The 17176-nt window shown below is 33.2% G+C and overlaps 2 protein-coding genes and 3 long non-coding RNA genes across 5 annotated transcripts in view; all 5 read left to right on the top strand.

Moving 5' to 3' along the window:
* The first annotated feature begins 389 nt into the window (after positions 1-389).
* On the top strand, positions 390-1040 carry LOC124451561. Its single transcript, XR_006950525.1, has 3 exons — positions 390-410; positions 590-755; positions 996-1040. It is a non-coding gene; the product is annotated as an uncharacterized LOC124451561 (long non-coding RNA).
* A 146-nt stretch (positions 1041-1186) lies between these two features.
* Positions 1187-2047, top strand: LOC124451551. Its single transcript, XR_006950512.1, has 3 exons — positions 1187-1251; positions 1337-1433; positions 1993-2047. It is a non-coding gene; the product is annotated as an uncharacterized LOC124451551 (long non-coding RNA).
* A 1396-nt stretch (positions 2048-3443) lies between these two features.
* Positions 3444-4025, top strand: LOC124451256. Its single transcript, XM_047001881.1, has 2 exons — positions 3444-3655; positions 3732-4025. The coding sequence occupies exons 1-2, from the start codon at positions 3506-3508 to the stop codon at positions 4023-4025; spliced, it is 444 nt and encodes a 147-aa protein (XP_046857837.1). The 5' UTR covers positions 3444-3505.
* A 7-nt stretch (positions 4026-4032) lies between these two features.
* LOC124451562 lies at positions 4033-4781 on the top strand. Its single transcript, XR_006950526.1, has 2 exons — positions 4033-4117; positions 4384-4781. It is a non-coding gene; the product is annotated as an uncharacterized LOC124451562 (long non-coding RNA).
* A 2778-nt stretch (positions 4782-7559) lies between these two features.
* Positions 7560-17176, top strand: part of LOC124451253 — a 103461-nt gene continuing 93844 nt past the window's right edge. The window contains exons 1-2 of the mRNA XM_047001879.1: positions 7560-7648; positions 10731-10812. The gene's annotated coding sequence lies outside the window, so the exon portion shown is untranslated. The remainder of the gene's footprint in view (positions 7649-10730; positions 10813-17176) is intronic.

Here is a 17176-nt window from a genome sequence, read left to right as displayed (position 1 = left end):
TCATTTAACATCAACAATAATTTAGGACTAGTTTTTGACGATTTTTGTTTTTTTTTAAGTATTTTCTCATCGAACTTTAATCATTCGAGTTTTGAGGACGGCAATTTGCTGTTAGATAGATGTAAAGTGAGTTGTTTGAACTGGGAGTATTGTTACATGTTTGTAGATGTAGATCATCCAGGTTTGTAGAGTCCTGAGAAGGACTGTTGTTGTTGATGTTGACTGACGTTTCTACAACCTTACTCATGTACAAACATGTCTAGATGTAGCTAGGTTAGACTGTCTATGATAAACTTTTATTTTATATTTATCATTTATATTTTAGTGACGATGTGTTTGCTAGTGCAGACGCTGATTACGTTCTGGCTTATTCTATCATCATATTGACTACTTATCTACATAGTTCACAGGTTACACGGACTTACTTCATTTGCAGTGGTTTTCCATAAAAGCAACTTCATGTCCAAGATCACGTGACTCCATTGTGGTCACGCGAGATTTTCATGGCGTTCATATGAAGCCTTCATTGGAATCGCGTGAAAATTAGCTTTTAGATGCGACATCGTAATCACGTGAAATTTTCTTTCAGGTTAAACGGAAGATAACGAAAGAGCAGTACATTCAAATGAATCGTGGTATAAATGACAGTAAAGATCTTCCATCTGAATATCTTGAAGCAATTTATGATGATATTTCACAGAATGAAATCAAGATGAAACATACACCAAAAGTAAACAGTAGATACGATGCTACATGTATGTATTGGAATATTAATACGAGAATCAAGGCTTAACTGAAAAAGTTGTACAGATGCTAGGTAAAGGTCTTGACTGCGAAGTTTAGAGTCCTAGCTCTGAGATCGAGGTGTTGGTCTTGAGATGGGTGTAGGAAAGGGGCTTATAATGGATATTTTGATGTTCGGTGTTGGTCTTAAGAGAGCTCCAATGCATTTTCATGAAAGTAAAGAGATTTTTTATTGTGCTTCCACTTTACAGATTTACAAAGTGAGAAACATCGTCGTATGTTGTATTCTATGGAAATGGAGCAGATGGTGGAAAACGCCAAAACACAAATGGAAGACGTGAGTCTTATTCAGACGGATTTTGTCACGGCGACATAGATTGGTCACGTGAAGACAATGTTTAAGGTACGGGGAGGTGGAGTCTGGAGGGTAATGTTTGTCCAGCGGTGTTACTAATTCACCCACAGCATTCACCGCAAACAACAAGACATCTTATGATATAACCTCAGGTTGCTTATAACATTGTTGTGTCTCTCATGGAAAAGTGTCAAATACTAACGTTGGGTGCTTTTCTTTGCTTGTATTTGTATGAAGGTCGGATGCCTGTTGCCGCTGACTCGAAAAAAGCGGCTGCCTCACAGGAAGCCATTGGGGAGACCGCTGCACAAAGTGTTGTCGTTGCAGTTGACAGGTAACGTTTACTTTAATGATAGCTATGTGGATTGTGTTTTGTGACCTATCTCTCACCCCAGGGGCGAAGCTAGAACGTTCATGCAGGGGGAGAGGTGAATATTTATATATATGGTCATGTATTCCGCTGTGACCAACTAATTTCTTTTCAAATTAAAATAGCTTTTAAACCAAATCAGTCAAGTAAAACTAAATATATGAATATTCACCCCTCCCATTCATCGTTCTGGCTTCACTCCTGCGTCCCCCTTCCCAGGAATCTCTAAAATTGTCTTTAAGCTAGAGTGGGCTTGTAACAGCAAGAAATGTCGATGGATGACTCTCTATGTAGACATGTTCATTGTCCATGTTAGCAGAGTCCTGAGAATGACTGTTATTGTTATTGTTGACTAACGTTTTGACATCCTTAGCGGTAGTCATCTTCAGGCTCAAGTGAACCAGAGAACCTTGAACATAAACATGAAAATAAAATTTGAAGAACTCGTGCACTGTCCATACGTTATGTTCTCTCAGCTGAATATCTTCATCTCAACTTCTTCATTGTGTTTTATTACGTTTAGAGTTTTCACGGGATCAGTGAAACTGGATGGTGATGCTATCGGTAGGTTTGCATGTATACAATTGTTTGCGAAGCGCCACACGTCATTCCGGTTGTAATTCTCAAATTATGGCAAATTGGTTGTTTTAATTTTAAATGTTTTGCGTAGTTATTAAATCAGAAAATTTTGAAATTGCTTGAGAAGATTTATCTGATGATAAGTATTGAATCGTTTCCATTTGCCAAAATGATATAACGCTTCGCTGAATCCCGGCTACCCAGGCTGATGTAATCCGCCCCTTAGTATTTTTTATGAAGTTTTATAGCCGGACACTCTAAAATTATAGACAAACTTTCATAACTAGTCTGTTTGTTTTATGTATTTATTATCCTTAAAATTGACGTATATTGTAGATAATGTCACCTGTCGACCTGGAGGATGATATCGTGCCCAAATAGGTAAATAAAAAGTAAATAAAAACTTTGTGAATTCTTTTAAAGGAAAATTTTTGCTTCAATTGTCTCCATGATTATAAGATTGGAAAATATTTCATGGTAAGCTAAAGCTCGCATATTAAAAAAGCTCATTTGAACCAAAAGCTCATATGAAGCAAAAGTTCGCATATTGCAATATAGCTCGTGTGAATCTTTAACTCGTATGGACCAACATTCTTTGAGTAACAATTGAAATATTTTTCGTATTACTTTTTAGACGAGGACGAACAAGATGGTCAGCAATCGTCAAAAAGTTTGAATGAAACGAAGGAGGAAATTCCTCAGAAACAGTTGAAGAAACCAAAGAACAAGACAGCATTAGTTTACATAGTACGCCTAGTTTACGATTTGAACCTGTCGAAGAACACGAACCAGGTAACTATGTGTTAGAAATCAATTGAGAATAATAATTTGTTGTCACAGCCTGCTGCCATTTACATGTTTAATTTACTTTGGTTTATTGGAAAGGCGTAGCAAAACGTATAATTGATCTTTGCGTTTGAAAATCCTCTAATATGATAAATTATCCCTTTGTTTGGCATATTCAAGGTTCGATTTTTACCGGCAAATGAAAAAATCGTCTGCGCGTGAATACGGAAATGTTAAACCAACACCCGAGTGACATTTTTTAATTTTTTCATGTATGTACTTTAACGTCGTAAAATCATCTCATTATTTTAGTTGTGCAGACGGAGAGGATCCTGTTCAATTCATTGATCATTAAGTCTGTCGTTCAATTGGAACTTATCCAAATGATCGACAATGTCGTCGTTTTCCCAAGCACCAGGAAGCAAAAAGATGAAGATACTATGGCTGAATTACAGGTCAGTTGTAATTACAGTCGTTGTTTGTAATACTGAGATGAATTGTTTTGTCGTAATTATGTTATACCAGAGTTCTCCTTGGTGGCATAACAAAGATCTTAGCTGAAGCACAGAATATGTAATATACAAGATGTTTTTGAATGAGAAAATGACCTTAAAGTTCCTGTAGCTAACTCGTTTTTGAGAAGTACAGGCTTCTATAAGTGCATTGGAAGAATGATTTCACATTCTTTTCTACATGCTGGATCACCACTATTTGGAATTTCTAAAGTAGTTGTTGATTATTTGGTATGTGACAAAGATGAGATTCTTTTAATAGAAGTTGTGGATATACCGGACATTCACCTGAGGATTGCATTGAATGAGGTTTGAAAAGTTTTATTGCATCTGAACATTGCTTTTCTGTATTTTGTTTGAGCTAATCATGTGTTTTATGACATAGTTGAACAGCCTTGGCAAAGATGAAGCTCCTGGAACTGCATTGAAAGATGTTTTAACTCAGTACAGAGCTGAAGCTTCAATTTTAGATACATCATTCTCTGTTGCAAATCGTCATGTTATTGCCCAGCAAATCATGTTACATGTTGTCATTACTTGTAGAAAATCAAAGTTGCAAGATCTAGCTGATGGAATGAATGAGTTTGGACTGATTGATTTCCTGAAAAAACACAAAGATGTTGTTCAACCACAACTTTTCCACAATAAACTGCTTCTCTTATTCATAAAGGCGCCTTAAAAGAATTATTGAAATTGAAGAAGGCCTTCATTGTAATCAACTGATGTTGTTTTTGAAACAATACATTGATCTAATTGATGGGACAACTAGTGGTAAGTGTTTTGGTAGAAAGATGCAGGGAAGGTTGTAAGTGTATGTATGTTTTTTGTGTGAATATGGTTTGCTTTTTAATATTTGCACCACAACTGATTATATATTATATGTTGGAGCAGCAGTAACTTTTTCTGTTTGAACAATATCAATGTCAGTAATATTTTCTTGCTTTTAAATTGGACCTTTGCTTTCTCCAAAAAAACTTAAATGTTTGACAGTTTGAGGTACTAGTTATATTAATACTTTAATCCCTGTCCTTTCTTAGGGGCAAATCTTAAAGATCTGTTGTCTTTTTGGACTGAGTGTAATTTACTGCCTGCAAATGGTGCAATCCTGCATCTCAAAGTTGACAGAACGAAAGATTGTAATCTGCCCCCAGAAAGTAGAACTTGTTTTCATTTGTTAGTTCTTCCATGTTATGAAAACTTCGATGAACTGAAAATTAAACTGGATAGAGCTTTGCAATTTTTTTCAAGAGGATTTACCAATATTTGATCTTGGAACAGTTTATACATCTCTTTCAGCAATAACATCGCTTGTTACAGCTAATATGGATGATGCACAAAATTGAAATATTTTTATTCTTTGTTTTGGATATCATTTTTATAGTTAAAGACTTAAAGTGAATATGTTAATGTTTCATTAAATTTTGTTCTGGCAGTGTATCAGCATTTATGTGCTAAAAAATGTTTTCTGCTAAAATGTTTGAATAATCAACATAATGAAAAATTTATAGCCAGCCTTGCCATACATATCTTCTTTTGTATTATCTGAATTGACACCAACAAACAATAGATCAAGTAGCTTTTCTTGCTTCGTGAGTTCACAATGTCACTCGTCTTCCTGGTGCAGTCTGGTATTTACAAACTGAAGCATCTCAATGTATATGTCAGCACCATTATGATTGGAAGGACTTAAAGGATTAATGGTTCTTTGCAGCTCATCAAGATCTATTTCATTTAATGGAATGTTGGTTTCTGGAACAACCTGTAGTGACGTACATAACGTGCGTATATTATTCATTTAGATTTATGTATTAGCAATAGAGGCAATAGCCAATCCTACACTTACTCCCAATGACCCTACTGTTGACACATCTGCTAAATCTGGGGAGCTTCATCAACTTCGCAAACCGTTTCGGATCTTGCTGCGTCAGTACAGGCTCTCAATCTTCGTTTCCCTTCATCGTCCGATGTCAATGACCGTCCGCCTCGCTCTCGTAATCGGCAACCGAATGATCCCAATCACAGACCATCTTATAATGGTTATTGCTGGTATCACGCCCAATTTGGCGCCACTGCCCGAAAATGTGTTCAACCTTGTACTTTCCATACATCGCTACGGTCAAAACTACAACGCCAGACAATAGACGCGGCGACATCGTCTCAAGCCTGCACATCTCGCTCCTCCTACGCCCAGTGCCCCTGTACACACCCATACGCATGAAGCTGCCAAAAAGGACAAAGAGAACTGTCAAACTACAGCACCACAAATAAAACAAACACGCTCTGGTCGTTGTGTCCGTTTTCCTCAACGCTATATTTCTATCGTTTCTCATTAATTTCATTAATTTTGACACTAGCCGGGGGCTCCTGTAGTGACGTACATAACGTGCGTATATTATTCATCTAGATTTATGTATTAGCAAAAGAGGAAATAGCCAATCCTACACTTACTCAAACGCGCTACTTAAACTTACGCACTTAACTTTATAATTACGTAAAACTACTCAAATTTCAAGTACATTATCCGCCTTGTAATAACTGCACATTGTTTAGCCAAATATATAAAAAGCCTGTAAATAAATTCTAACATATGGAATACTCACGACTGTTGTAAATAACTTCTTCGCTAGTGAATAAAATAATCACAAAATTTAATAGCGTTCTAGTACATTGAACTCACGTTCGGAGCTCATACGAAAGATTTATATAACGCAAAATAGTCAATGATTTATACTTAGTTATATAACTGACATTTTCTACATAGACACACTATAGAAGAACATACAGTAGAGCCACTTTATTGAAATTTTCCTGCCACAAATATGTTTTTACGCATGTGATTACCATAGTGGCAGCCAGTCAATTGCTTTTTTTGACGAATGGGAATGATAAAATGTCTAACGGCAGTCGGTAATCAAATTAAATATACAGCAGCCAGTTGCACACGAAGTGGACCTACTGTATATTCCCTATACTGTGACATAGATGTCATTAATGTTTCATAATACTGTTTGTTGAAGGAGATCCTGACTCACTCTTTTATCTTCGTTCGTTATTTAAATGTGTTTATGTAACAAAACTCATATGGATAAAAGATTGATGTTACAATAAGGCATGAACTTTCATCACCATTTTTTAACTGATATGTATGTGGTCGCGTTATTTATATTGAATCTTTCAAACGTTTGTTGAGGATGTGACATGTAAAGAACTAAAGCAAGCATAATTTTGTTCACACGGTCGTCTTACTTCTAAAATGGAAGTAATTTTAGAAAAATTAAGCTATATTTTAGAACCACACTACCGACATAACAAATTAGCTAAAGCAGCATCGCGACAAAAGTATGACTAAACATGCATGAGAAATCATATCTAAATTCATATACCAACTTTCTAACTATTGACAATAAGTTGCTTGACAAAGGAAAGCAAAACACGTTCAAAGGTATGGGAGAGGTGAAATAGCATACTTGTCGACGGAAAAAATGGGAATCTGTGAACATTTATGTAGAAAGGATAATATGTCCAATCATACATCACCTCCTTTTTTTGCCGACGCCACTTTTCACAAATCGCTGTGTGTCTAACAAAATGTTGTTAATTGTATTCAGCAAACCATTTATTTTAAAAATAAGAACATTTCTAAAATAAACAAATGTTAAACACATTTAAAATTTATTTACACAGAGAAAGAACGCAACCGAATCTATGTTTGTTTGACAGTTTTAAGGCTTACTTTCATTAAAACCTTTACTGTTGTATCTACAGTGTTTTTATTGATCATAAGTAATTACACTTGCGTGCAGTTGATGTTTGATATGTGTTCATAATTTACAATGGTTTATTCAATAACAAAGATTTTTTATAATAAGAACTGACTTATGCAAGAATATACATTTATGGAATTTTTGATTAGAAAAGGGAAAAATCCATTCACAGTTTCGAAAATCGTGTCTTAATCATTGGCATTCAAATCCTGTCTTAGATAGGTGATTCTCTACTTCTGAGTTAAAATATGTGAAACTTTATGAGATTTAGCAGTACTCCTTTAGAATTTGACTAATTTCAATGTCATTATGTACTCTACAAAAGGTTCTTACATATGTATTTTTATTTCTATAACAATTGTTTTTAGTCAGTGATGTATACTTAGTTATAAAACTGGAATGTTCTACATAGACGTCATTGATAATTTATAATACTGTTTGTTGAAGAAGGTCCTGACTCACTCTTCATCTTCGTTCGCTATTCAAATGCGTTTATGTGACAAAACTCACAAGGATAAAAGATTGATGTTTAAATAAGGTACGAGCTATCATAACCATTTTTGATCTGATATGTATGTGGTTGCATTCTTTATATTAAATCTCTCATCTTGGTAAGTTATGTGACATGTAAAGAAATAAAGCAAACATAATTTTGTCTACACGGTCGTCATATATGAAGTCTTATTTCTAAAACGAAGGTAATTTGTCGAAAGTAAAGCGAGTTTCTGAAACTATATTACTAACCTTACATAAAAAATTTGCCACTGAAGCATCTCGATAATGCATGACTAAACATTCGAGAGAAATCATATTTAAGTTGATGTACCAACTTTCTAACTATTGACAATAAGCTGCATGGCAAAGGAAATCAAAACACGTTCAAAGGTATGGGAGAGGTGAAATAGCATACTTGTCGACGGAAAAAATGGGAATCTGTGACAATTTATGTAGAAAGGATAGCATGTCCAATCATGCATCACCTCCCCTTTTTGCTGACGCCACATTTGACTAATCGCTGTGTGTCTAGCAAAATGTTGTTAATTGTATTGAGCAAATTATTCATTTTAAAAGTAAGAAAATTTGTAAAATAAGCAAATGTTGAACACAGCAAGAATTTATTTACACAGAGAAAGAACGCAGCCAAATCTATTTTTGTGAAATGTTACATGTTAGTTTAACAGTTTTAAGGTTTACTTGCATTGCATCCTTTACTGTTGTATCTACAGTGTTTTTATTGATCATAAGTAATTATAATTGCGTGCAGTTGATGTTTGATATGTTTTCATAATTTACAATGGTTTATTCAATAACAAAGGTTTTTTATAATAAGAACTGACTTATGCAAAAATATACATTTATGGAATTTTTGATTAATAAAGGGGAAAAATCCATTCACAGTTTCGAAAATCGTGTCTTAATCATTGATATTCAAATCCTGTCTTAAATAGGTGATTCTCTAAACCAGTGTTATAATTTACGAAACTTTATAAGATTTATTAAAAATCCTTTGGAATTTGAGTAATCTCAATGTTATTATGTACTCTGCATGAGGTTCTTATTTATATTTTTCTTTCTATAACAATTGTTTTTAGTCAGTGATGTATACTTAGTTATATAACTAGAATGTTCTACATAGATGTAGTTGATAATTTATAGTTCTGTTTGTGGAAGGAGGTCCTGACTCACTCTTCATCTTCGTTCCCTATTTAAATGTGTTTATGTAAAAAGAAGGTAAGTTTAGAAAAATTAAGCGATATTTTAGAACTACATTACCGACATAACAAATTAGCTAAAGCAGCATCTCGATAAAGTATGACTAAACATTCAAGAGAAATCATCTTTAAGTTGATACACCAACTTTCTAACTATTGACAATAAGCTGCAGGGTAAAGGACAGTACAGCTTGTTCAAACGTATGGGGAGAAAGAATAACATGAGAACATTTTCTACATGTAGGACACTGAATTTTTCTTTATAAACTATACTTTTCCATGGAAAAAGGGGATCCTGTAAGAATTTATGTAGGGGAGGGAGCACATATCCTATTATGCATCACGTCCCTTCTTTGCTGACGCCACTTTCGCCTAATCTCTGTGTGTCTAGCAAAATGTTGATAGTTGTATACAACAAACCATTTCTTTTAAAAGTAAGACAATTTGAAAAATAAGCAAGTGTTAAACACAGCAAGAATGTATTTACACACAGAGGAAGAGCGCGACCGAATCTATTTTTGTGAAATATTGATTCATGCCAAACAGTGAGATTTTAAAATTATACTTTTATTCATATGTTCGTTTAACAGTGTTAAGGTTTACTTTTATTGCATCCTTTACTGTTATATGTATAGTGTTTTTTATTGATGAAAACTATTTACAATTGCGTGCAGTTGATAATTAAAATGTATTCATAATTTACAATGGGTAATTCAATAACAAAGGTCTTTTTATAATATAAACTGACTTTTGCAATAATATACATGTATGGAATTTTTGGTTAATGAAGTGAAAAATTCCATTCAAAGTTTTAAAAAATTGTGTCTTAATCATTCAGATTTGAATCCTATTTTAGAAAGGTGATCCCTTTATTCCTGAGTTGAAACTTGTTAAACTTTTTATTATTTAACAGTAGTCCTTTGGAATTTGACTTATTTTAATGTTATACTTTGACTTATGCAAGACCATACATGTATATGGAAAAAGGTGGATCTGTAAAACTTTATGTAGGGAGGGCACATGTCCAATCATGCATCACCTCCCTTTTTTGCTGACGCCACTTTTGACTAATCGCTGTGTGTCTAACAAGATGTTGTTAACTGTATTGAGCAAACCATTTATTTTGAAATTAAGAAAATTAACAAAATACGCAAATGAGACGCAGGAAGAATGTATATATACATAGGAAGAACGCGACCGAATCTATTTTTGTGAAATGTTGATTCATGAAACACAGTGTGCTTTTAAAATTATACATTTGATCATATTTGTATAACAGTTTTAAGGTTAACTTTCATTGCATCCTTTACTGTTGTATCTACAGTGTTTTTATTAAACATATAAATAATTACAATTTCTTGCAGTTGATGTTTGAAATGTATTCATGATTTACAATGGTTTATTCAATAACAAAGGTTTTTTATAAGAAGAACTGACTTATACAAGAATATACAAGTATGGAATTTTTGATTAATGAAGGGAAAATCCATTCACAGTTTCAAAAATCGTGTCTTAATCATTGACGCTCAAATCCTGTCTTTGATAGATGATTCTCTATTCCTGAGTTAAAACTTGTTAAAATTTAAAACGTTTAACAGCATTTCTTTGGAATTCGATATATCACAATTTTATTATGTACTCTGCATGAGGTTCTTATTTATGTATTTCTATTTCTATAACAATTGTTTTTAGTCAGTGATGTATACTTAGTTATAGAATAATATTGTTTGTTGAAGGAAATCCTGACTCACTCTTCATCTTCTTTCGTTATTTAAATGTATTTATGTAACAAAACTCATACGGATAAAAAGTTGATGTTTCAATAATGTACCAATTAAATATGATCACCATTTTTTAACTGATATGTATGTGGTCGCGTTTTATATTAAATTTCTCATCTTTTGTTAGGTACGTAACATGTAAAGAACTAAAGCAAGCATAATTTCGTCCACACGATCGTCGTATATGAAGTCTTATTTCTAAAACAAAGGTAATTTTACGTAAGTTAACCGAGATTTTGTATTTATATTTCTAACTTAACAAATTTGATACCGAAGCATTGCGTAGTATGAAGTATGACTATAAACAATTCAATTTTTATTTCCATTCCAAATGAAAAGCGTTTGAATGATTCTATACGTGACTTTTAAAGCTATATTTAATACCACGACTGGAAAGTAGGTTTCAATTTTTGTTTCAAATTATCCACTATAAAAATTGCGGCTCTTACACGAAGAAAAGGTTTGATAATAAATAATTCTGAGTCAGTGATGCACTTGACATTCACAGATGCCATGTCATACTGAGTAGTATAGAGACTACCGGTTCTGGCGCACTTCACCCCCTGGCAGGCTGCATACACAGAGGAAGAACGCAACCTAATCTATTTTGTGAAATGTTGATTCATGCAACACAGTGTGCTTTTAAAATTATACTTTTGATCATGTTTGTTTAACAGTTTTAAGGTTTACTTTCATTGCAACCTTTACTGTTGTATCTACAGTGTCTTTATTGATCATAAGTAATTATAATTGCGTGCAGTTGATGTTTGTCATGTATTTATAATTTACAATGGTTTATTCAATAACAAAGGTTTTTTATAATAAGAACTGACTTATGCAAGAATATACATGTATGGAATTTTTGATTAATGAAGGAAAAAATTCATTCACAGTTTCGAAAATCGTGTCTTAATCATTGGCATTCAAATCCTGTCTTAGATAGGCGAGTCTCTATTCCTGAGTTAAAACTTGTGAAACTTTATAAGATTTAGCAGTAGTCCTTTAGAGTTTGACTAATTTCAATTTCATTATGTCAGTGATGTATATTTAGTTATATAATTATAATGTTCTACATAGTCGTCATTGATAATTTATAAAACTGTTTGTTGAAGGAGGTCCTGACTCACTCTTCATCTTCGTTCGCTATTTGAATGTGTTTATGTGACAAAACTTACATGGATAAAAGATTGATGTTACAATAAGGTATGAATTATGATCACCATTGTCAAACTGATATGTATGTAGTCGTGTTCTTTATATTAAATCTCTCATCTTTGTAAGATATGTGACGTGTAAAGAACTAAAGCAATCATAATTTTGTCTACACGGTCGTCATATATGAAGTCTTATTTCTAATACGAAAGTAATTTGTCGAAAGTAAAGCGAGTTTCTGAAACTATATTACTAACTTTACACAATAAATTTGCCACTGAAGCATCTCGATAATGCATGACTAAACATTGAAGAGAAATCATATTTAAATTAATATACCAAATTTCTAACTATTGGCAATAAGCTGCATGGCAAAGGAAAGCAAAACACGTTCAAAGGTATGGGAGAGGTGAAATAGCATACTTGTCTACGGAAAAAATGGGAATCTGTGAAAATTTATGTAGAAAGGATAGTATGTCCTATCATGCATCACCTCTTTTTTTGCCGACGCCACTTTTGACTAATTGCGGTGTGTCTAACAAAATCTTGTTGATTGTATTGAGCAAACAATTCATGTTAAAAGTGAGAACATTTGTAAAATAAGCAAATTTTGAACACAGCAAGAATTTATTTACACAGAGAAAGAACGCAACCAAATCTATTTTTGTAAAATGTTACATGTTAGTTTAACATTTTTAAGGTTTACTTTTATTACAACCTTTACTGTTGTATCTACAGTGTTTTTATTGATCATAAGTAATTATAATTGCGTGCAGTTGATGTTTGCCATGTATTTATAATTTACAATGGTTTATTAAATAACAAAGGTTTTTTATAATATGAACTGACTTATGCAAAAATATACATGTATGGAATTTTTGATTAATTAAGGGAAAAAATCCATTCACAGTTTCGAAAATCGTGTCTTAATCATTAGCATTCAAATTCTGTCTTAGATAGGCGATTCTCTATTCCTGAGTTAAAACTTGTGAAACTTTACAAGATTTAGCAGTAGTCCTTTAGAATTTGACTAATTTCAATGTTATTATGTACTCTGCATGAGGTTCTTATTTATGTATTTTTATTTCTATAACAATTGTTTTTAGTCCGTGATGTATACTTAATTATATAAGTAGAATTTTCTACGTAGACGTCATTGATAATTTATAATACTGTTTGTGGAAGGAGGCCCTGACTCACTCTTCATCTTCGTTCGCTATTTAAAGGGGAACTCCACCCTCACATAATGCTGGTCTTAAAACTTTGTCATTCCCATGAAAATAAATATGCGGCAATTTTTTTGTTGTTTGATTCAATATTTTCACAAAAAAAGAGTTGAAATGCGGCAGCTAGGGCATCCGGTGCGTGGGAGCAGAAACATGTCAGCGGCTTGTATTTGACGTCATATCATCAATTGCTGCTTTAAAGATCTATGTAAAGTCATTGCACAGCCATAACAAACTTGCGTCAAAATACTTCTCTTAATCACAAAATGTTTCTTTTCGAAACTTCAGAATTTTTTATTCATAGGTATATACACAAGCAACTTTTATAGCTTACATGCAAGTATTGAGCTGGTTATTTGTATTCTGTTTTAATAAAACGGTTTCACATCCATAAAGGCCATTATCGCACAGTTTCCGCACTGCATATAGAATTTAAATATCGATTAATATTATTTTTTTAAAATAGGAAGGTCTATTTGTAGGGAAACTGTGCTGTAATGCCGTTTGCTTCGTTTGCTTGTCCTCCGAATTCGACCTTAACAACAGTTTCTACTGATGTGAAACCAGTCTATTGCCATGAATAACATTGAATAATAATAAAACATGGTTGTGTAATTTAGATTCATTATGGTTAGAAATAATCCTACATAAAACCATTGTAAAATTAGCATTTCTTGTATAGAATTTAGGTGTAGTTTCCTTGACGTAAAGTATGGAACGTATAGTTTCCTAATTGTTTGTACATAATTTCCCTTTTTTAAGTCACATTTGAGACAAAAATTTGCTATGAAAAACAAACACCCTCATATTGATCATCAATATGATGTGTGGCATTTGTCTAAATCTGTCACAAAAAAAAACTAACAAAGGCTAACATTAAGGGAAATGATGACTTGACCCATTGGATTAAGTCCATTTCTAATCATCTTTGGTGGTGCTCTGCAAGTTGTAACAAGAATGCAGAAGAATTGGTGGGAAAATGGAAGTCTATCCTTAACAAACAACAAGCATTTCTGGAGAGGGAACACATATTTTCATCAATGTTGCTACCAACAATTAACAGAAAGACAAACAAGCAGAAGAAGTGGCTATCTCCTACTTCACAAGCATATATTGCTGCAGAGAAGGTGATTTGTGACAAGAGGCTTCTAAAAGACCTGTGGAAGCTATCTGAGTTTTGTCACACAGGAGAGTTGGAGGTTTACCATTCCCTTTTACTGAAATACTGCCCAAAGCGAGAGCATTTTTCATTTCCTGGAATGGTAGCCCGTACTTAGTTAGCAGCATTAGATCACAACAACAATATTAACTGTGATAAAGCAGTCATTAAGTCAAGGACAAACAAAGGGCAAGACCGTTACAAAATGATTTTTGCTAAAACAAAGAAGCAATGGGTTGTAAAAGCAATGAAAGAAAAGAAAGAATACCAGTACGTTGATATACTACTTGCCGAGGTTGTCAATGCATGCAAAACTGAGGAGATTGAACTTGTACATCATGGAGAGAATCTTCCAAAGAACATTTCTAAATCATGTCCACCCAGGAAAGAGGTACTTGTAAAGGAACATCAGTCAGTGGTGAAGTTAGCTATGGCTATAGGTTTTGCCATGCCGATATAATATGATGTTGCATCAGTGAAGACAACTTTTGTACATTCATTCTTAAATATTAACATAGCAAAACCAGTATAGTGAAAGCCTTCAAATTGAAATTCCTCTGCAGGACCAGGTGGAGGAAATGTTTCTCTAATGCAAGTAACTGCACATGATGGCAAGACGATTCTTACTTCTCTACCCAAGATACCCCAGCACCATCTTGTCAACAGTCTATATGCAATATGGCGGTACAGTTTGTCTTCGGGCCCATCATATGCTACCTCATATTGCTGCTTGTACTGGTACCAAGCTGTTTGTAAAACCCACCTGTTAAGACAAAGAGGCTCGAAACCAGGATGTTGCGTAATGCACAAAGGGACTTCGGTGGTCTAATTCGTTTCTACTGCCTCTACATTTTTGTCACAAATATTGGAAATCTCTTTGCAGCATAAACATTCCTCGTTATTTTCCAAATTTTATAATAAAATCTTCGTTTTTTCAAAATGTTTAATCACATTATTTAAGTCGTTTTACAGTTATAATGCGTGGCATATCTTACATTTAAAATAATATATTTTAAGATATTCTTAAACGTGATTGGTAGATTGCTCTGCGTTCTATTGGCCATTACCAATTTAACATGTGAAAATGTGTAATTGCACTGTAAAGCAATGAAAACGGTCTTTAAAGAGAGCATTTAAAAAAGTCTCTCTCTTGCATATTTATCTGTAATTACTCTAGAAACTACACCATTGCCTTTATTAATTATTTCTATTTCAAACTAATGAATCTTTCCGATTAAGATATGATCTTTTATAAAAACAAGACTATAATTTACCGCAATATTTCGACTTCATTTCATTTTCATTGCCAATTGTCAAACTTTCTATTTTATGAAGTTATTTGTAATTTACTTACAAAATCATCACAAAAAAGAGGATCCAGCCATTTATCAAAATCATATGAGATATAACCACAATTTTCAAGGAGATTTATGCAATCAAGCTGTAAGTTTTGCCAAGTTTTCGTAGATTCTTCACTACACGACAATAAGACATATTAAACGGAAGGTTTGTTATGCTGACAGGTGCCTAGTAAAGATAATGATTACATCTCCGGATCTTTGACCTTGGAATTTCGGAAAAACAGTTTGGTCATTTCCATTTGGATGATTTGTGGCCTCCTGTTATTGAAAATTTTTTCAAATTTATACTAGAGCCTGTTGCACGAAGCGAGGATAGCGTTATCCATTGGATAGTAGTTTTTTAAATTTGTGAATGTGCATGGTTATATTTTGTTTATGATGTTGAAACTTTGTAATTCTAGAACCAATATTGTATTTCATTTATTGTATTGTTCGAACCGTTGAATTTTTTCCTTTCAAGAGATTTTTGAAGCGTTCAAATACATTGCTACTTAGTTCAGCGGATAGCGTTATTCGGCTTTCGTGCAACTGATCTCTTCTCCGGTAATTTATTGATAAAATCTCTGTAAAAAATATAAATCTGGTGAGAACCATATATGGACAATGAACATCATTATTTTCTACCTTTCAGCTGTATCCAGTTACAAGCGCGGAAGTAAATCAGAATGATCTCGTGATGAGCCCATCCCTTGCATTTGAATGATGTGTACATTACAATAGGATTATAGACAAAATTGAAGAAATATTTCAAGATAAAACTGTGACTCTACGTTGTTGAACCAAGACATATGTGTTGCAATAAAGAAATAGTCGTTTTGGTCATCGCTGGTGAGTAAAAATTGTATAAAATATTGATTTTAAACAATATTGTTTGGCCACTCGCTATATTGTATGGTTTGACTAAAGGGCAGAATACTCGTCTACTTGGATTCATTGACTGTTCATTCACATTTTCAGTAGATACACAGATACACAAAGCATATATTATACCGTATTTAATACATTACAAGATGATTCTAACTTCCGAGAAAATAAAAATGAGCGTTAAACGAAACTATAAGCTAAATGGCGCTATGTTTTACTGGACAATACGATAATATATATGTATGTCTGGTTTAGTAAATTGCGTATCATCTTGTTAACACAAATGATCTGTTTACCTATCAAAACGACTATATGATAATATTTATATCAACCGCGAACGATTTGCATCAATTATACACTACCACAGTAATAAGTAAATATAGATTTAAAATGCAATTGCACACGCAGTACTCTCATGATAATGCACAATTAAATTTATTTAAATTGATAAAAAAATTTTTAAGCCAGGTCGCTTTGTCACAAAAAACTGTCCGTTTTTATTTTCTTTTGCTGTTTTTCAATGCCACAAAATTTTCAACATAATTTATGAATTTTTTGATGATCCTTTTATTCGCTTGAAAATGCCTGACATGGAAGTCGACTAATTCACTGATTTCAAGAATCACAGGATTTTATCATCAAAGAGGAATTAAGTTAGAAAGAAAAACGCTTGGATTTCTTACGCATAAGATATTTATTTGTTTCGAATAAAAGTGTGGTTTTTATCTTTGGACAGCAACTTGTGTCAATCGCTTCGTTTGATGTCATTTGATAAATTTTTAAACATTTGCTGCATGAAATTAAAAAATCA

The sequence above is a fragment of the Xenia sp. Carnegie-2017 genome, unplaced genomic scaffold (genome assembly GCF_021976095.1).
Source record: "Xenia sp. Carnegie-2017 unplaced genomic scaffold, XeniaSp_v1 HiC_scaffold_24, whole genome shotgun sequence".
In the NCBI taxonomy this organism is placed as follows: Eukaryota; Metazoa; Cnidaria; class Anthozoa; order Malacalcyonacea; family Xeniidae; genus Xenia; species Xenia sp. Carnegie-2017.
The sequence above is the reverse complement of the archived record's forward strand: the minus strand, read 5'-3'. Positions and strand labels throughout refer to the sequence as shown.

What these genes read in the sequence shown, in the direction of transcription:
- LOC124451256 (XM_047001881.1), top strand. Translation starts at nt 3,506, where the DNA reads ATGATTTCACATTCTTTTCTACATGCTGGATCACCACTATTTGGAATT. An exon ending in TGAGGATTGCATTGAATGAG is followed by an intron (nt 3,656 to 3,731) that starts GTTTGAAAAGTT and finishes TTTATGACATAG; the next exon opens with TTGAACAGCCTTGGCAAAGA.